This window comes from Cyanistes caeruleus, chromosome 4, assembly GCF_971803275.1.
Source record: "Cyanistes caeruleus chromosome 4, bCyaCae1.hap1.1, whole genome shotgun sequence".
NCBI classification, from domain to species: Eukaryota; Metazoa; Chordata; class Aves; order Passeriformes; family Paridae; genus Cyanistes; species Cyanistes caeruleus.
In genome coordinates, this window is record NC_141704.1 from 77,959,790 (window position 1) to 77,981,990 (window position 22,201).

The following is a 22,201-nucleotide window of genomic DNA, read 5'->3' on the forward strand; positions in this document are numbered from 1 at the left end:
AATGGCAATTCTAAGAGAAGAAATAAGATAAAAACTCACCTCTTGTGTGTGAGCCCTGTATGCACCAAACTGAAATAAAACCACAACAAACACCAATTTATACAGACAAGTTTCAAGTCTGGGTGTAACACTGCCTTCATTTTGTTTCACAAGAAAATACCAGGACACTTTTAAACTCAAGTCACATGAACCTTTCTCTGGAGGGTGTACTTTGCCCACTAAATTAATTTTAATGAAGCTGGAGAGTACTGTGTGATGGATTGTACCCGAGTTTTACTTCTGCAACCCAGTCTGTGTGTGAGAGGATTTAATGCACAGGGCCACCCTGCCCATCTAGCCATTTCTTTGGACCCAGGGTAAGAGAGCTCTATTAAAAGACAGACACCAACGCTAGTTCTCAGCTACTCCTGGGTAAGAGAGGGAAAAACTTCAGTAAAATGAGATATAAAACTTTCTTACTTGCTGAAGTATTCAACTTTTCCAGCGAATGAATCTAGGGATTCCCAATATGTTCCTAAAATATTGGGCTAATACCAGAGGGCATTTTCCCTGTTATTTTTCATGTCCATGAACCTCTGCATGTCTGGATTCTGACCAAGTCTGGAAGCAGAAGTGCCAAGGAACATGTGAGAGGCTGTTCTCATGACAATTCCAATTTGGCTGGTTGCTGGAAATGACAGAAATCTCCAGGGAAAACCAGCACTAACGACAGTTCATCTCCCGATATGCAGCACAAGATCCCTACTGCCTACCACAAATGAATCAGGAAATGTTTCAAAAAATGGGGGGAAAATGGAATAATATTGAGAGTACATATATTTAAAAAAATAAATAAATCTTCTACTCCCTGTAAATACACCACAAAGTAGCAGCAGTGGTAGCCGTACTAGCAGTAATAATGATGATGTCAGGAAGGTCTGATTACCCTTGCTTACATCCATACTTTATTCTTACAAATTTTATAAAGCCTACCTGCACATCTAAATCATTAATTTCCATTAATATTTCCAGAAAAAAAAAAAATAAAAAAATCTCGCTTTTTAGAGGGCTTTTTCAAAGTTTTCAGTCTACTGGGCATGCAATGATAATTGCTGCTGTGTTCTGCTTAATGATAGAGTCCTTTCCCTGCACAAAATAAGAAGCGGTTTCTTCCCCACTTTTTATTTCTTTACCCAACTCAGTGGCTCAAAGAATAATTACAAACAATGCCTGAAGAATGGTTCAGTTAATGTTAATTTATACAACAAACTAATTACTACCAAATGGTAAAAAATCACATGTGGAAGTTCCTGTCTCCCACGCACACAACTAAACCAGCAGCCATCTGTCTCAGCCTGGGAGCTCTCAGTGACAACCAAGGAAAGCAAGGCAAAGGATGAATCCAGATACACTAAGCTGCTTCCTCTGACACAAAACCATAGGATTCAAACACCATTGTCTCTATATGGTGATCTTAGAAGTGGTATTTTTTTTTTTCCCATTTCCATTTATAAAGCAAACAAACAACCTGCATCAGGAACTGCCTTGCTGCCTAAATTTTATTTCAATCCCACGAATTTAGGATGTGGTCTGAAATATCTCCATCTATCAGCTGTAATTCTTCCTCCCAGCATTTTCTCTACAATACTCTATAATATCTTTAACTATCAGAAAGCATGATGTGAGACAGTCTTTGAATCTGCTTACACTATGTTAGACAACATGATGAGAAAATGTGCTTTTTTTGTTTCAACATTTTTTTTTCAACTTGAGAAAGCAATTTTCTTCCAAACCTTGAAAAATCAAAGTCAGTACAATTGTTAAACACTTTTATGGGATGCTCATTAAAAACTGACAGGGACAAAAAAGCTGGGGACAAATCCTGAAGCATTTGTTCAGTTTAAAGTCTCATTGAATTCAATGTGAGTGTTACTTTATTGAGGACTTCAATACCAGATCCTTTACATGAACAAGGACCTTGGCATTTTGACTGTTAATTATTCTCTGATTAGCTTGCATCTAGTGAAACAAACTAAACACAATATTATCCTCTCAGCTCTGTTCAAGAAATCTCAACTCCAATATTCTCTGCTCTCTGTGAGATCAGAACTCCAGCAGTCATCAAAGAAAGTGCTGCACATGAATAGGAGCAAAATATCAGAGTTTAGATTCACAGTACAGATTTCAGAGGAGAAGTGTTTTTCCCCTAACATTAAAAACTTACAAATCTTTCTTTGTTTGAATATAAGGCAAAATTTTCATATTGCAGAATTATCTCTATGTATCTGAGTCAGGCCCCCCTCTTATGTTTCTGTGAATCCCACAGAAGTGCCAAAGTGCAGCCTTCATTTTATTAGAAAGAGACAAGCCAGTATAAGGTAAAGACTGAAGATGCTTTAGTAAAGATGAAATGTCTATGAACTTTCACTTCTCGGTATTTCTCTGTTCAAAAAGAAAGAATATGTTTCAGATAGCCTGAAATAATCACAGAGGAGGAACGAGTGCCACAGCAATTTAAAACAAGGTCCCTGTAATCTCATATTCATGAAGTAACACAGTCATTATTTCTACGCGGCCAGAACAGTATCGGCAGTTTAAACGAAGTAAACAAGAAAGAATCACAAGAGAATCTACATAACCAAACAATAATGCCTAATTATTCCTCTTTCATAGTCCTTAACAGAATTATGATATATAAAAAAAATTATAGGGAAATGATTCTTGCATTCAGCCAAGAGCATAAAATTTTACATAATAAAATACATCCAGTGAAGTGAAGGAGGAAGAAACAATTTTCCTGTTGCTCAGCCCTATTTTGCCTCATCTTTTTTTTACATCATCAGGGGCTGCTTTCTATGAATGAAAACTTAGAATCCTTCACAAGAATTTCACTTTGTTTCACATTTCACAGTGTTTTCACTTTTTTTTAAGGTGCATTTTATAGAAGATTAGCTACCATGTAAGTGGGGGGGAGGGAAGAGGGAGGGAGGAGCAGAAAGAGGGAGGGTGTGGGAATTACAATCTCAGTTCAGCAAAGTCCAGTTCTTGGCATAACAGGTGAACTAAGACAACTTTCAACATGGATCTGGAGTGTGAAATGAACCACTGAGTGCTGTATCAGAGAGTGGGATAAGACAGAAAAAGGAAGGGTCATTCACCACAGTGTGTGTTGCAGAAAAACCCGTATCTGCTTTTGGGGCATGCTTTGGACATCTCACAGTCCTCAGACTGTGACTGACATCAGGTCTTGTCCCTCCTCCTTCACTCCAAGTAGCCTCAAGCAGCTCCTACAGCCAAAAGTCTGCCTCTAATTTTAGTTCCCACTCCTGGCACATGTGTCCTAGATCACTGAAAGCCTTGAATTAATACATTAAGACCCAGTATTAAGCTACAGAACTGACAGCTTTATGGACTGCATTTAGCCTGGGAGGAAAGCTACCTGGCATTGCTTAAACAATCCCAGTGCCCTCTCCAAGTAGGAACAAAATTTAAAAACAAAAAAATCAAGATATCATATTAAAAAAAAAATCAAACAAACACATCTCCACTAGTATTTTGCCCATCTCAAGATTAATCAGATTGCAAAGGTGTATTCTAAGGGAAAAGGGAAGGTCTGAAGAATGTTAAAGCGCAACTTTTAACCTCCTTATACTGAAAAGCTTGGAAAGATTTTCTCCCTGTTCCATTTTCCCAGAATGTTGCCAGACTATGCAAATACAGCAGGCATCTCCATTCTTCTCTCCTTGATGCTTTTTCACCTGCCTTTATGTCTACAGGGACTTGGCTGCTAACACAGCTGAAGCAGATGAGTTAAAAACAGGCATACTGCATCCTGTGTGCTCCTGAAAACCCTCAGGAGTGTGGTGGTTGGTAACTACAGTCTCATTTCTGGTGAGCATTTACAATGTCCAATATAAGCAGATCAATTGCTAGCACCAACTTGTGAGAAACCAAGGATGAAATGGAACTGGCAGCTGAACTCTCTCCAGCATTTTAATGGCAGTTTGCTCCATGCTATATTTATGGCATAAGGCCAGAACAAAAGCAACAACCAACAAAACGAGTTTACACAGAACTATTAGGAAAAATTTGCAGCCTGGCAATTGAAGGAAGCGCCTCTCATTATTTTGTCTTTGTGAGCCCCATTACTTTAAAATACTGGGTCATGCATACTTTGTAGCATCCACTGGGTACCATGTTCTCCCACCCAGTAACCTAATAATAAAATAATAATAATAAAAAGCCCCATGATTGTCTCAAAAAGACTGCATCGTTTTTTGTTTGTTTTTTTTTCAGCAGAAAGAACAAGGTCCTAAATGCTATGTTATGTATATTATTAATCTAATAATTTTATGCTTAGTTCTAGAATGACTATCAATGAAAGCTCCCTAATTCATCTGAACTCAGACAGGATTGACTTGGCCAAACCAGTAAGAGAAGAATGCATTTTGCTTGGATCTGCATCCCATACATCCCATACCCAAAAGCTTCACAGGAGCTGTGAATCAATTAGATGACACAGCAAAAGGAAATGCATTAAAAAAAAGCAAAAAAAAAGACTTAAAATAAAATAATCTTCAGTGAAATGTCTCCATATTTAGTTAAACAACATTGCTGATTAAAGCTGTACATGAGATCAGTGTGGAATCCAGAATTGTTGCAGCTGACAATCATTAGCAAGAGCCTGCTGTCCTCTAGTTTCATCTTCATATATTAATTTCATATACAAGGAAATATAACTATTTGGAAATACATGGCTTTATTTAGGTCTTGTATATAGATACCTCAGCAAAAATACATTAACATGCTTTACACTTTGCAGCAAGCCAGCAAACCTACAGGAACAAATGAATACACAGTAATCACTACAGCTGAAACTATTTTTTCTGGTTAGTTGCTGACTTTTTTGCTTCTTTTTTTTTTTTTTTTTTTTTTCCCTGGTGCCTGACTCTGTGGGAGATAAGATGCTCAGTTACTGAAATGGGATATGTGTTGTGGGCAAAACAGAAAAGAAAAAGTTTAGCACAAAAACACCAGGGTGCATAAAAAACCCAAGAGGCTTTCTTCTTCCATGTGATCTTTGTCTCTAGACTATTTACCTTAAGATTGTGTGAGCTAATCTACAGTACAAGACTAATGCAACATTCCAAACTGTACTGGAAAAACAGGACACTAGGATAACCACTTCCAAGCTGGGAGAGACACCTTCCTTTCTGATAAAGCACTTGGACACTGCTTGTAACTTTGAGGCTTTTGTATCTTTGGCTGTTATCATTCTTGTTTATTGGCAGTGCAATACAATAATTATTTGGGTTTGGTTGTTGTTTTTTTTTTTGAGATGGAAATCATATTTTCCTTTGGGCATATGGGCTGGCCTTAGCAACTGCAATTCCTTGATATTTAGAAAAAAATTATAATTAGTAGCCAAGTAGCATGTCCCATACACAACCAATAGTCCCTGCTGGACTTCACATCCATAGATCTCATAGACTCCTGTGTGTCTATTATTTATCTGCAGATAATTTAATTAATTACAGCTCAAAGGCTCAGCTGAACAATGGAGGTTCCTTGCACACTGCAGTGTATGAAATTGCTTCTTCTCCCTGACAGGAAGAACCTGACTCTCTGTGTTACAAATCTGTGCTTCTCTTTCCTTGTGCTAAGCCAGTACCTCAAAAGGCAAGTCTGGGGATAAATCATTCTGCACTACTGTACTTAGATACAACTATCTTACCAGCTAGGCTGTAATAGTTTCTACCAATTAGTGACCCACAGACTTTGGTCTTGTTGCTACCTCTCAGTTCTTTTAAGACTGCTCCTTCTAGGAACAGATCTAATCCCTGTCTGTAGAGGGGCAGAAAAAACAAGTTACACTGGGTTTTTACAAATCCTATATTGGGTCAAATGTTGCCTTCCTAAAGCTCTTGCATATTCAGTGGGACTGATGAACTTGAATCTGAGAGCAGAATTTGGCCCACATCACCCTGAAGTGTCCATTAATTGTCCCACACTCAGAAATAAATCAAGATGAGATTCCTCTCAAGCACAATGAGCCTAAAATACAACCCATGCTGCTCACAACAGGAATTCAGCTTCAGTCAGATGCCTTTCTCTTCCTCTCTCCAATCTGCATCAGTGAGCAGAGGGCAGGGTGCTCGTTCAGTCCCAGGATGTGCCCTGCACATCGCAGGACCCACAAAGGGTCCACGCGGTTCCATCACACAACACTCGCGGGCTGGAGACGTGCAGGGTACAGCTCATTCCCCTCTGCTCACCTTGGAAGCAATCCTTGCTCCCCCCAGCCCCCAGCCCCAGCACTTCCTTGCAAGATCTTGAAGCCACCACTCCTATTTACACCTTTTAGCCCATGCCACAACCCTGTGTTGCCACCTGTCAGTCACAGCTCCATTTGTCTCCAGCAGGGTCAATCAGGAGGAGCAGGAAGGAAGAGAGAGGGAGGACCTCTGCATTGATTATAAATGTTTGGGGTGGGAAGGAGAGGGGGGAAAGGAGGGAGGGAGAGATGGAGATAGATTAGAGGGTAACAAAACTGGAGAGGAAGATAAACAGAGCCAAAAAGAAAAATGTCCTTTGTTCATTTAAATGGCTCTCTGCTCCCAAGCCCTCTGCATGACTAATGCCACGCTGTGGTGTGCAAACCTCTTGGGCACATAACACAAACAAAGCATAACTCGGCCTGAACAAACAAAGGCCTAAGCAACAGTGATTGAATTCATCTTAAAACAACAAATCAATTCTTCCCTATTAATGCCCTAAATACCAGCGTAGGAGCACTGTCCTGTTGTAATAAACAGCCATGTGTTCAATTACCGTCTGTTTTCCCAACTACTGCTCTCTCCAGTAATTACACCATGCAATGCATTCTACATTGACATTATATTAATGTGCTGGGAGGAGAAATCTTAAATACAAATTAAATCAAGGCTAAACATCTCAGAAAGCCTTTCCAAGTCACACAAGTGCTAACAGGGCATTCTTCAGCAGAAACCACAGCCTGATTTTTCTCTTCAGTCACTTTTCACTTTCATCCTCTGGCTAAATAAATAAATTAAAAAGCAAGCTTGAAAGAGCTCTATTGCCCCAAAGACCAGCACAGCAAATCTTTCATAAGCTCTCTAAAGTCCACTTCACCTGTACAAGAAACCTCCCCAATCAGGAGCGTTTCTTAAGCATCAGCTTACCTCACATCAGCCAAACAGCAGCAACGAAACTCCTTCAACAACAGACAGGTGACAAAAAAAAATGGGGCAAGAAAAACAAAAGCAGAAAACTTTATGGACTGAGACAAAAGCAGAAGAATAAAAGTTTGAGAAAAGGTTTCTTACCCTTCTGCAGAACTGTCAAACAACTTCTATAGACTATTGAATAGCACACAGCAAACAGACCAAACAAAAGGTATGATGAAAGACGTATTTACTCGTGCAGGGCTTCTTTCCCCCACCTCAACCTTTCTTTCCTTTTCACATACACCCACACTGCACCGTTCGCATTGTGTTGTTAAATAACCAATAGCAACCCAGAGGAAACACTGGAAGGGTTTCTATGATGCTGTCAAGCACCAGACAGATGCTTGGCAGTGTCAATATGTTCTTTACATTTCTGTTGTGCCAAGGTTTGAAATTAAAAATAAAATAGGAATAATAATCATACTGCGAGAAGAAGAGAAAGATGGCAGTGAGTTAGTGCATGGATGTACCATGAACTTTTAAATTGATGGAGTATCATCCTACCTGCTGGGTTTTACTTCAGCAATTTGATCTGTTATGGAAATAAAAAAATAGAGCTTTACTTTCTGCTGTGTACTGGGCTGCAAGAATTTTTATAGAAAGCAAAGTAAAATCCTGGGATATACCAACTGCAGATTTCTAGGCCCTCAAGAACAGACTCCAAGGTTTTGGCTGCAAAGAGAGGCCAAGTACATCTATGTTCCAAAATCTGCTCCAGAATGAAATGCCCTAGGTGCTGCTAAACTTTGTGGACTTGAGGCTTCAGAAGGCACAGAAATTCGGACATTTGGAGGAAATCAAGTTTTGAGAGCTTTTCTGACTAATATTACAGATTGCCCTCAAAAGCACAGTGTGTAAAATTCAGATATATTTGAGTGTCTGGAAAACAACTGTTCATTTGTCCTTCTCAGGTCATTAGACACAAAAACACCCCCAAAACCTCACCAGGTTTTTCAACTCATTTTTGTTTGACTAGTTTGCATTTTTTCATTTCAGCTGCCAAACCAAGTCAGGGGAAAAGCTGTTTCCACCTGACCCAAAGTGTTTTATTTAAGCCTAATTGAAATGTTTTCATTTCTCTTTCGGATTAATCATCTTAAACATTTAAAAACAAAAAATATCATTTCCAAAGAAACATTTTGTCTAAAAATGTTGACTGTTCCAAATTCTCTACTATTTTTTGGCTAAAATTAACTTGTTGAATTGCTAAATGCAATCAGTCCTTAATAACCGTGTAACAGGTTTTAGGGTGCTTAGGGAAGAGAGTTCCCCCCAGCTCTCCTTTATCTGGATTTTGATCACTTTTTGAATTCATAGATTACAGAAATCATACACATATAGCACGCTTTCTCCTCAGGCAATGCAGAAACCACAACACAATTAAACTGTAGGAGAAGGAAAGATGCTGAAAGGAATTCTTCCCAGTACAGCTTATGTACAAATGCAGGAGATGTACACAGATGTGTAAAGCTGGCAACCCTCAAACCACCTTAAAAAGATCAATGTTAAACAGACATGTATCTAATAAAACTAAGCAACAGCTCCAAACTTAAGAGTGTTTTTACAAGGCTACTTCATTAGCTAAACAAGCAAGTGGGAGTTGCTGCAAATGTTGCTCCTTGCCTTACTAGAGGCTTTCCCTTGCTTCTGGTAAACAGAAGACACAAGACAGCCTTGTGAATAGCTCATGGCACAGACTGAGATCTAAAGCTAATCAGACAGGATGACAGGTCATCTTAATCAACTTCAAAAGCCAATCCACATGCTTGTCCCAGCTCCTCACCTCCCCTTCCCACATTACTCTCTCACTCATTTGGCTGCATTTCCCCCTCCACTCGCTTCCCACAAATTGTGCTGTTAAGAAAGAACGCAGGGAGCCCTCCAGGTCTCAGCATCCCGGGCGCAGGTGGTGAGCAAAACTTTGAAGTGAGCTCTCCACTAACTCTAGAGCTGGCCGTGCCTCCTCCGTGAGCAGCTCTTATTAAAAAAAAGACCAAGCATCCACTGGAACAAAACCAAGCAGGCCTATTTAATTAGGGCAAATACTTGATATCCACTTCTTCATGTTAAACCGCACAGCACACAAGCCTGGGAGGTCTGATTAATTTTAAAATGCACGGTCGTGACAAGTGCCTCAGGGGTAAGAGAAAGGGGAAAAAAATCCCACAAATCCTGCTAGCTCAACAAATAGGTTTCAGCTAAATGGTGTGCATGTTGCCCAGATTAAGATGTTACTATTCAGCAAGGGCTTGAACCTCTAATATGAGGGACAAGAGGCCTGAGAAACAGGTGGCTTGCTCTTCACTCTCGAATAAATGACATCCCCGAAAGCTGCGGCACACGAGCGCGCAGAAAGAGCTGGCACGCTCCACCATGTGCATCTGGGTATTGCAGTCCGGGGCAGAGGTTTCTCCAGCAGTTATCCAAAGACTGAGATGAAGGTCAGAAGGCTAATGGCTTTTCCAGGGGAGGGGGAAATGAAAATAAAATAATAATAATAATAATAATAATAATAATAATAATAATAATAATAAACATTAAAAAGAGAAAGAGCACACACAAAAAAATAAAGGCGAGCTGCTAATTGATCTAGGTGGAATACAACAGGGGAAACGCACAGCAAAATGACATGGGGTCAAAAGTGACAGCAAATTTTGAAAACCCCTACTGAAATGAATCACAGCTGGTGAGGAGTCTGGCTACCTGAGGGATAAAAGGCAGACAGGAGCTCAAATAATTATTTTTGCCTTGCTGAACCACCTACATGTCGTGTAGTTAAAGATGGGAAGTAAAAAGAGAAAGCATTTTGCTTTGGCTCCAGCTTGCTCACTATTATGGAGTGAACATAACCTAGAAAGAAATTTTAATTGTAGAGATTCATCAGAGAAGACTTTCATTCTGAACCAGGGAGGGGGGAGAGGGACTGCATCTTCTCTCCAAAAGCACTGGTTTCCTGTATCTCACTTGACCATAATGCTTTCTTCTGTATTTAAGATGCTGTATCAGCACCTCAGATGCCTTTTTCAAAAGGAAGAAGAAAAATCCAAAAGCAAAAAGCCTTTGAGGATATAAGAAGAGAGAGTTGGAAGGAAATCTAAGCAAATTTTGAAAACATCCACTGAAATAAACTGTGACTATCAGGCTAAACTGTTGGGAAGGAAAACACTTAAAAACTGAAGGCAACAAATGAATAAACTTAACTTTGAGCAAGTCAGAGCTGGCAAGGCTTCAAACTAGGCTACCTCTGTTCTAGAGTTAAAGCACTTGTTAATAAAAATTTAAGCTACAGTATTTAACAGGGCCTTCTCTTCACAAGGGCCTATTTTGCAAATAAACTTTCAAATGTTTTAATTATTTTTTATTTGTATCAGCAGCATATGAAGGCATACTCCCAACATGGCAGGGTCTTTGAAAGAAGCACATAGAAGTTTGATGCTGGCCTGCTCTACAAGAAAAGACACATTTTCTGTTGCCAGACTGCAGAGATGAACATGGAACCACAAGGCACCTGAAGCATCCTTCCACAGCAGCAGGAGCGCAGAACAAAACTTGAAAGTACTCAACTGCAAAGTACCCTTGTTTGTCCTTCAGTGGAAAAGCATTACAAAGCCTCTTCAACACATACTCTGTCAAAGGGGCAGTGAAGAACCAAATAAAAGAATTTTAAACCTCAACCAATTACAGTATCCTTAGGCCTTTCCCGAATCTGTGCACTTTATTTCTTCCCATCTCATCAGATGTGATTTAAAAACAAGAGTCTGCATTTCAAAGGCCACCCTTCCTGTGCCCATGAATGGCCTGCTTTGGAATCTATGGCTTAAAAAGAGGGAGACATCTTGATTTTTTTTACAAGCTTTGCTGATTAAAAGTTTGATAATGTCAGGAGATACTTCAACAAGAGAGCCTGAATTCAGTGCGGCTCACTTTTATAGATTACAGAACTGCTTAAACAACAGTCATTTGAATTACCACATTAACAGGTGTTGTGATTTATAATGTAAACCTAAACATCAAATACAAATAGCCTTTGGGGGATGTTCAGAAGACAAAAATCATGCCCAAGAGGCTCTTCTCATTCCTTTTTTCACGACAAGTAATTACTTATAGTACTGCTGCCTACTATAATACATGAAGCTCTAGTACTCACATTGCCTGTTAAAGCTCTGCTAACACACATATTCCCTTCTTACTAAACAGCTGAGATTAATTGCTCCCCCTCTGAAGACCTAAGGACCATAAGATCAAAATTTTGGAGCAGGAAAAAATATTAAACAGAATAAATAAATAATTTGTGTGTGTGTGTTCATATATATTTATATCTGAACACATATAATTATGTGTTTATATGTTTATTATATATATTACATTATATATAGTGTGTGTGAATGAATGTATGTGTGTGTGTCTTTATGGAAAATTCAAAGTATTCCTTTAAACAGCCCAACTGAATTGAGTTTCAGAGGTCTTTACCAAGGAAGAATGAGCCATGAGCCAAGCACATGAATGACTGTACCCACACAAGCTCATGTGCTCTGTCTCTGTCATCAGGTAGGTGTTCAAATGATCCTTCTTTATACAGAACTGCTACAAATTCCACACAACAACATGGATCTGGCCTCAGAAGAGCCACTACAAAGGTTTTAAAGATGAACAGATGCATACCCTGTTAAAACTATATATTGCCAAAATGGAAAAAGATTGATCCTTAATGAAAAGTTAGGATATGTAAAGAGACAAAGAATACTCTAGCTTATTCTAAAAATAAGAAGGAATTTACTTGTTTGTCTCTTTCTTTTCCAGAAGCCAAGCCATACATTTAGGGGAAAGGCTACAGAGATTTCAGATATTTGATTTTCCACAAGCACGGGCCATAAATTAAAATACAGCAATCGAATCACATTAATAGTGCAATGAAAAGCTAAGTGGCTGCTTTGGTCTTTTCTTTCATAAACTTGTGTCAAGCTCAGTGACTTCAAAGAGATTTCCATTTCATTTCTACAAATGAGGAGAACAGACAGACAGAGAGCCTCTGCCATCCTCTGATGCCTGAAGAAAACAGAAGAAAAACATGCCTGTATCTCATTCTCCTAATGATTTTAGCTGCAAAAGGAGCTTGGTCGGCAGACGACCCTCAGGGCAAGGGCTTGAGGTCTGTCACAGTGTATAAGGCTTCTCCAAACCCATTCCATTATCTTCATTATTGTATACCAGGAATAAAAGGGGACTGACTCCTCTTCTGAAGCTCAAGTTAGAAAGGACAGAATGTTTCATGTAAAATAACACTGTGTGACTTCAGTAATAGGTTTATGCCTTTGGGGGCCTAATACTAAAGCTGCATATAAGGATTTTCCACAGAATTTGAGAGAAGAGAAATGAGCACTGTATTAGTAATGAGTAAAATTCCGCAAGTTTTAGATTCGCTGAAACACTTATGTCTCTGTGTCAGCATGACTCATTGTCAATCACATACTTGCATCCAGCAGCAGGAAAATGGCAAAATTAAGGGTAAAAGAAAAAGAGCAAGGAGCTTTAGAGCTAAGTATAAGCCCTGATAAAAACACCCCCCCACCCCACCCCAGCTCACAGCCAAGCAGGAAAAAGGAAGTGATGAGCTTTTGGAAAAGTAGTAGTGTGGGCTCCTACAGGGCACATCAACCAAGGGTATCTAGACAACAAATCTACATGAAAACCATTTATATGAGGAGTGATGCTTTCCTTTTCAGCTGATGTGTGAGTATGTGCACGTGTACAGGTGTGCACTGCTGCACTCTGAGCAGTATGTTTAAAATATAAAAATTCTTTACTGACAAAATTTACTAACTTTTATCTTCTAACAAAAATAATTGAAGAAAACCATTTCCCTTGTATCAATAAAGTTGCTCAGAAAGAGTCAAAACCTGTTATCAGTATTTTGGAATATCTCACTTGTCCTTAAAGCCTGCTTCAGAAAAGAGAAGCCGTTTCCCTGACTGATATGGGGTTTGAATTGAGACCTAAAGTTGTCTGTGCAGCCCTTCCCTTTTTGCTGATTTTGAAGAAACAGGCCATTTGAGAGAATACTTGAAAAGCACGTTTCCCACAGCAATTCAGAAGACTATTTCAAACAATAAAAAGAGAGCAAACAGAGCCCATTGTACAAGTTAAATAATATATAAACTTTTGAGTACATAGAGAAATGGGAATCTGGCTCATATCTGGTCTTTGAAAGATTCACAGGAAATTGATTTAATTAAACCTCAACTACTGGTGCAAATGTTTCCCTTTTTTCCCGAAGGGAAATAAAGTATTATATTATTCTTGTTGACATAATGCAGCAAAGCTTAACCAAGATTCTTGATCTTCATCCCACAAAGCTTTACAAACTAGCAAGACTAATAATCATTACTGAAATATGCATTTATCACAAATTGCTGCATTTTTACCTACATGTACTATCAAAGATTCCCACTTGTAACACCTTATTCACAGGGAAATTCATTAATATGCTAATTACCTGACTAGCAACCAGTGATGACTGACAATTTTACTCCAGCACTACATGAAGAAGACATGGCAATAATTTTCTGCTGGAGTTCAAACAGAGAAGACACTGTGTTGCATCAGTATATAACTCATTTAGGGAAAAGGACTCATATTTGTGGAGGACTTCTAAGAACAGTCCAGCCATCTGCACCCAGAAATATTTATTTTTTAATTAGCCACTCTAAAAACAACCATGTTGGCTGAAGGGAAGGGGGAGGGAGGCATGTCAAAATGATGCATTTGTCCCTCACCAACTTTCAATGCTCTTATGCAAGTCTAATTTTCTTCCTAGCCAGCTCACCTCTCTGGCCTCCTTTTGTTTCATGTCCCATTTCCCATTCTCCTCTAACTTCTGAACTTTTGTTAGTTCGCTTTTAAGGAGAAAGGGAAAAAAAGCTCAACTCTTTCCTATTCATTTTTGCCTGGATGGGGAGTAAGCAGAGACATGAATATGGCACCCTCATAATGATTTAACTAGGGCTTAATGAAATTTTCATCACAACCTGCTGTTCAATTTAATGGCCTTTGAAAGACAATAGAACAATGGCTAGAGGGAAGAAAAGATTTTTTGTTGCACGCATTTGCAAAGCCCAACATTCAGTTGCTCCCCCTCCTCTCTCTCCCAATCTCTTCACAAAGCTGTAGATCTTTTGTTTGTACTGTATATTTTCATTTTAGTAGAGCTGAGATTATGCACAAGCTCTGTAACCATTCTCATGTCTATCTGTGGCCTTTCCTTAATGGAGTCCTGCAGCTTGTACAACCTCATACTCAACGGAGTATTTATACATTGCCCAGAACTGCTTGTTCCTTCCTCTCTCAGATAAAAGCCTGGTCTCCTCCCCACCTATTCCCCCCACCATCTCTTCCATCCAAAGGCACAAGGTATGTTATGGCAACCTAAATGCAGAAGACATGTTGTAAGTAATATTAAAAAAAAATGCTTAGACAAAAAATTTGTTTCCCAGCAAACCCTTACTGCATGCTCCAGTCAAGAAAAGCCTAATTTACAATCCTGTCATGCTTCTGTATGTGCCAGTGTGTTTGTGTCCATGCTTTCATTCCAGCATGCAGGTTGTCCTTAAATTTTCCTGTAGGTGCTGTCCCTTCATGCTTCAGCACTGAGAGCCCTGCTTTTAAACATTTGGAACAGATTTCCATGACAGGATAGGTGAGTGTAAATGAAAATAGTCTCATTACTGTGCACTGGGAAACAAGGCTCAGTATGTTCACACATCTTCCAAAGTCAGGACTTTGCCCAAAACAGGAAAAAAATAAAAATCCTAATCTTTGGCCTTAGTCTCAGCCCACAGAACACAAGTCCTATCACCACCAGCTGGAGAGAGGGTCTCAAAAAGACACCCCTTCTCCAGAAATGACACCTATAAGCCACAGCTGAAACTTGCTGGGCACATATAATGCAGGGAACACCTGCATTCCCTCCTCTGTCTGTAGAGCACCTGCACTTCTGTTTGTCTGTAGATAAACAGAAGATGATGTGTCCCACACAAAAGCTTTCATGAATTCCCAATTTAACTCCTTATCTTTCAAATAATGGCATGCACGCCAGATCATTTGGACAAAAACACTGACATTGAAGGTCTCTCTTAGTTCTAGAAATGGGGAGAAGGGAGTAGTGGTGTAAAAGCCCCCAGGTGATTAAAACTAGCTTATCACAGGCATATCGAGGAGGTTGCAACTGTAACAAAAAGACCACTAGACTCTCTTTTTGTGGGAAAAGCTAAAAACGTTAGCTATGATGGGACACTGATAAAATTCACCTTTAATATAGAAAAGAACTGTAAGATCTTTAATTCTGCCAGCAAGGAAAAGCAAACGGAGCAGAAAACGGCACGATTAAAAAGTATATGCACTTTGTGTGTATATATATATATATATATAAAAGGATCTGGAGGAAAAAGAAAAGAACACAGAAAATTTTGGCCAGCTTCCCAGGCCTTACCTTCTGGCTCGTTTTTGATGAGCTCTTCCATTTTCCTTTGCTTCAGGGTGTCCACGACATCGGCGAGGCTCCCCTTGCGCCTCTCCGGGGTTCCCAGCGCTGTGCTGGACAAGGACTCTCCGCTCTGACGCCCACCTTCTTCTGCCTTCAAGGGTGAGGTAGATGAGTTGTGCGGCGCAAATGAAGACATCACTTTATTGCCATCAACTTCCTGAAAGGGGAGAAAAACAAGATGAAACATTCCTTTCTTTTCTTAAAGAAGGGGGAAAAAAATAGACGGAAAGAAAGAGAGAACAATCCTTTGTTCTTTGAGTTCATTGCTATTTGTTCTTCTGTTGAAACCTTTAAAAAAGGCATGCAATGCTTCAAAAACACCCAGAACAAAGCCTATCTATAAAGTATAAACCAAGATTACAGGCTGGAGTGAACAAAGATCAGCCTGCAAGAGAGAAACATAAAATACAGTTTTTCCCTAATTGAGAAGAAGTGCTCTTCTCATAGGTTTCCTAATAACAATGGTATTGATTACCTGTAATTGTTTGTTCTTTTACAGCTCACTTTCTAAAAAGAACTTCAATTTTTACAAGGACCATTAATTTCCTGACTTTTTCAAGTACTTAATGCCTTGATTGGCTAATTGTTTTAAGAAATAAAATAGCAACTAAACATTAAATGTCCATCACCATATGACATATTTTTACTCTCAGTTCAAGCAGTTCTCCCATCTATAAAGGATGAAGCAATTTCTTTCTGTTTTCTAATTCTATGCTCTCCTGTCTTAAACCTTAATTTCTTGTAGAAACATTATTTTTCACAAAGGTGGTCCTAATGACTTTCCCTGGCAGCACAATGGCAAAACTCTGTGACTTCCTGGAACACTCACACAACCCTCCTCACGTGAGAGTCCACAGAGGTCTACTCATTAATTTTAATGGAAAGCAAAACTGGTTCCAGCATCTTCAGACTTGCCTTCATTAATGTGAGAGCCTTCTCCTCCACCTCTCCTCCAACATAAAGCAACGTTCTCTGCACATATTCCTTCTCCTTTCATGTCTGTTATACTCTACCCTTCTGTACACATCTCCCAAACCCATTTTCTCCTCTGCTAATATATACCATCTGTACCTGAAAAATTTAGGTCAATGTCTCCAAAGAAAGATTGCAGCAGAGTAATACACTGCACAAAATATAATGCTGTAAACATGTATAGTTTTCATTTTGATGTGATTCTCCAGGTTGGTTTTTTTTTTTCACTATCCTATTACTTTACATTTTTGTACTCCAGCTGTTTAATGAGTATTTTTTCTTAAAAAGGCCACTGGATCATCTTGTGATATGAGTTACAGACTTGGTTAAAAAAGTCTTAATAATTTTAAACTGTTTTCGTTTTTTCATTTCATTTCAGAGGGTATGAAGGTGATACATATATCTATAAATATGCACACATACATTTTTTAGTGATTTGTGTTATAATTTTATATTTTTTTGAGAAATTTTGATGTCTCTGCTCTAATAAATCACAGCATTCCAGAAAAAAATATATACTTTTATAAATAGAACACAAATTGCTATAACTTATTTCAATAAAATTTGAGTAAAGCTACATGGAAAACATGCAATAAAGAAAATACATTTGTTTTCACAGGCTACTTTGTTGTGGCAAAAAGATTACCTATGGTTAAGAAAACTTTTAATGCAAACAGTTTTGAGCAGCTTGAATGTGTTATACTAGTGAATAAATTCCCTAACAGAATCGGATTTAACTGAGATTACAATCTGGGCCATCATATGCCCCAAAACCCAAACCCAGTGATGTTAATGAGAGACTTTCTACTGACGTCAATGAGCTTTTGACCAAGCCCTAAAAAATTTTCCAACTCAGATCAACAGAAGTGCTCCTTTTTTTTTTTTCCTTGCAACTCCCTCCATTTTTGTTCTGCACTTGGAAAATTCCTAGTTGCTAACACCAGACTTCAAAACTTAGTTGAAGCCAAATGCAATTTTTTTTCCACATACAGACTTGAATAAACTGATTTTTTAACACCAATCTAAACAAGAAAAATGGTTAACTTCAGCATCATTTCAGATTTTATCTAAAATTCAAACCATAATCACCAAGTGGCAATTTTTTTTCCTACACACAAGGCTAAAAGAGGAAATATCTTGAAAGCTGCTTTCTTATTCACACTTTGAGACAGATAAGCCAAATATCATCCTTAGTTACAGTTCTTAAATCTACCTATGCCTCAGTCATGTACAGGAACAGTGTGTTTCTTCATTTTACCAGGAACTAGTTCCTTGTTTTAATCCAAAGCAGGTTCCAAAGCCTTTTGCTCCTGTTTTTGTGTGTCACATGCTGGTCACAGACACACAGAACTTGTAAAAATCACCTAAACCTCAGGTATCACCACTACTGTTTCCATGTATATTTAAGGTACATGCAAGTGTGTTTTTCTATGTAAAAATATATTCTGAGTATAAAATAATTTTTTTATAAGAGAAGAAGCAAAAGAACACAAGGACTGAAAGATTATGTAAAGTAATATAAGATGGTTTTCAAAATCACAAATTGCTTGGCTTTCAAATGAAACTCATTTTCATGAGTTGAAGTATTTAATTTAAGTATTTTTAAGACTCTGTCTTGCTTTCTGGGGAAATGGAATTGTGAGGGGACAATGCAGTGGTCTGTGAATGAAGCATCATGAGGGGAATGAATACTCAGTTCCTAGTTCTTTCCAGTGCACTGTGAAACCACAGAAAATATCAATTTTCTTCCCTGCATTTCAGTTTCCTACTTGTAAAACTGGGACAAGTAATCTCCTCTATTATAAATGTCCTGGAATGATAAATTCCTTAATAACAGAGATACCCTCGTACTACAATGTTGGCTAAAAGCATTTGTAATACCACAGTTAGAAAGACTTCATAGCTAGATAAGAAAGGAAAGGGAAGTCTTCTACACAGATTTTTTTTTTTTAAAAAAAAGGTAAGTTATATAGTAAAATATACAATCAAGAAACCATTCCCCCCCAGAAAAGTTTCTTTAGACAACATGGTTAGGTGTGCATGTATGCAGTGTTTGCATATCACATACATGGCTATTTATACACTTGTGGGATTTAAGACTCAATCAAAACACATATACAGTAGGGGAACAGCTGCAATCACATCTCAGTGGGCTAAATTACAGTACACCAGTGAATTATTCATTCAGAAAGATCTGTAGCAATCACACATCCACTGCGTGATTTGCAATCCGAGAGGAATCCTCTCCTTTCTGTACCGCTGGATGAGAGCACACCCCAGCTTCTGCTGCTGATGACACTTCTACGTGTATCCTCCAGCACACCAGCTCTAGAATCTGCTTTCCCACAAGCCCAGGATCCTTTTATTCTGTCATTCACAACAACAACAATGCAAAACATGCAACAGTTATCTTGGCTTTCACTTCATGTCCCTCTTTTTTATTTTGTTCTTTCTTATGCCATTACTTGGAGACGTGGAAAAGCTCTCAATGGGTCTGGATTTTTACTACTAGCACGTAAAAAGAAAGGATACTTCCACCACATAAAACCTGCTCGTGTCATAAAGCCAAAAACTTCAAGTAAAGTAAATCCTCCGATACTGCACACAAGAGTTTAACTATTCCCCTGAAAACACTCAGAGAAATCCTTAATGGCAAGAAAGATATGTCAGCAACAGTTTAAAATTAATCCCCTGAGAAGAAGTTCCCTCCCAACAAGCGAGATTTAGCAGGTTCTTTTTTTAAAAGGACAAATTGACGTGACTTTCTTCAGTTTAACTGAGAGAAAAGCAACAACACTGTAAAGTGGTATTAAGAAACATCAATGTCTACTACTGACGTTTTACAATTAAGTCCATCAAGCCACACACAAGACCCATCTCTCAGCCCCTAAAACAGCAGACAAACACTTTTCCTGGAGAACAGTCTCTCTCAGCTGCGTAACCATTTCACCTGTTCAAGTTTGATTACATTCCAGCCTCTAGCACTGTTAATCCTGGTAACAGTTTTATGCAGGCAGCAGCTGCTTGGTGGATGGGGCTCTATTGTTCATTTGCATTGCAAATTGCTCTGCTAATGTGTGCTGGCCCAACATCTCCTCCAACTCTGAGCTGGGATCATACTCACCAAACACCTGATGCTGCTGCTTCTTGATTTCCCACTTCGGAAAGGCAGACCAGCACCTACACAGATCTTGCTGAAGCAAACACTCTAGGCCCTTCTTTCCCCCACAAGCAACAGCAACAAAAAAGGGACCAGACCACCTTTCGTGTCTTCTGCTTCTCTTCCAAGCTAGAATCCACAGGAAGACTTGTTCATTTACAAGAAAGTTGCCTCAATATTGCTAAACAGCCTTCCACCTATGGAGGAAATACCTCTTCCAAGGTTTAACGATAAAACAGGCTTCTGCCCTTTCGGGATGAGGTCAATAATCTTCCTTTGTTAATCTTGGGCAAGCTTTACTTAATCTAGCCCCCTTGTCACCTTTGTGATTGACAGGAAAAGTCATGTCACTGGACAATGGACTTGTCCTCACTGAGCAATATCTTTTTTAAAGATTACACAATGTTACCCTTGCTCTCATAAAAAGTGCAAACATTGTGCTGTTGAAAGAAACTCTTCATTCCAGCTGTATCTTTCAAATTGTCACCCTCTGTTTCCAGGGTCCAAGGGAGGCCTATTTCAGTTCTACAGAGGAACATTTAAAGGCTTAATGAAAAGAAACAGGTTGTACTCGGTGAGATTTCCAAAATATCTTAGTGCTCTAAATAGATCTCATCTTCTCCTTCCTCATCTAGAGATGCACATTATTCCTGTCTGCAATTAAACTCAGACACTCTGCTTCTGTGACATTAAAATTTTGTCCCAAACCAACCAAGAATCGAAGCAGAAGAAAACTGAGAACTAAGTCTGAAACTGTTAATTACCACCATATGGTATGCATGAAGTCTGCATCTGCAGGAAAAAAAAAAATAAAAAAAAAGATATCATGAGACTCAAGCTGCTGGTTTTGCAGCCAAAAACACCTGGAATAAAATACTCATGTCTTTAAAACAAGCACAGATATTGTCTGATTTTTAAGAAGCCTGTGATCCTAAAAGCAACCGAAAAGGTTCTTTTTTGCAAAGCTGGAATTTTGCCCATACTTCACTTTTAGAATGTGTAAAGAAGACCAAAAGCAGGGTTTTTTTTTTTCTCTGTTTTCTACATTAAACATGTAGGCCTATCTATTTTATAGTCTCCATAGTGACCAGGAAGCTGGTATGACATAACAGATAATCAGAAAACAGAATACTCCTCTCTTCTGAAGAATGAAATGATTCTCCAGAAATTTAGCACTTTTTTCCTATTTTTTAAAGATTTATTTTCTCCAATCATGTTTTAAGAAATGAGTATCTATGTGTAAATCCAACAGCACATCTACTTCAAGTGAAAATCTGGAAGCTGTAGAAATACTTCCATTGCCCACAGGAGGCCCACCAGCAATTATAAGAAAACTCAACTTGACATTTCCAGTATTTTTTAATGTTTAAAAGAAACAAAACAGACACACAATATTCACAAAGCAAGAATTATCTTTAATTTTTTCCTTAATTTTCCATTTACAATCTTTGCCTTAATTAATGCAATTAACTTACTTCAGAAGCGTAATTGCCATCGCCTTTCGATGGGAATCGTATTTTGAAATCATTTAAGCCATTTGGAAAACTGTCTCCTTCTACATTCTGTGTCACAGGGGCTGCAGAGAAGGTATCACCACCAACCTGTGTGGTTTATGGTGGCTGTCAACCTGGCACCTTCAGGAAGATGAAACACATATTCCACAAGGCACCCCAGTGGATGCTGTGCTTTTGATGTGTAAGAATTTCCTTCCATCTATCTTGTATTTAAATAGGTCTTTCGTCTCTTCGTGTAGTAGAGTTGCTCATCAGTGCTGGAGAGGAATGACCCCAAGGAGATTTTAAAGGAAGCAGTGGAGGACACAGTAAGGAAACAGGAGACTGTACAGAAGGTTGAGGAAGAGGATAAATACACCGTTAGGAATTAAGAACTGACAGGAACCCAAAGTGGTTAAGGGCATCATACAAAGATGAACATCCAAAGGTTCTGGGTCTGCAATTAGATCCATGCAAACCAACCACTATCCTTACACCAATTACATATTTTCCTAGGACTGTGGTTTTAATGATGACAAGGAAATCAAATGCAGTAGAGAGTGAAGAAGTAAGAGAATAGATCAGAAGAGCCAGCTGAAGAGGCCATTGTGGCAGAGAACTTAGACTTTTACCTGTATTAGGTGAACTAAACATAATGAACACAGATGCACTTTTTTTTTTTTTCTTTTTATTGTGACCATGCTACTGTCATCAGAAGAAATACATTCAAGTCAAATATTAATTTGGCTTTACTGACACAATGTATTTGGAACTCCATGATCCATAACTTGCAGGTACTACCAATTATTAG

General features: G+C 38.7%; 1 protein-coding gene across 20 annotated transcripts in view; it reads right to left on the minus strand.

Annotated features, from left to right (window-relative positions):
- The window catches only part of SOX5 (SRY-box transcription factor 5), a 295,218-nt gene that overhangs the window by 200,787 nt on the left and 72,230 nt on the right, over window positions 1–22,201 (minus strand). For all 20 annotated transcript variants that reach the window (XM_086885461.1, XM_086885460.1, XM_086885454.1 and 17 more), the window contains one exon: window positions 15,712–15,922. In XM_086885461.1, coding sequence (XP_086741587.1) covers window positions 15,712–15,922 — 211 coding nt within the window. The remainder of the gene's footprint in view (window positions 1–15,711; window positions 15,923–22,201) is intronic.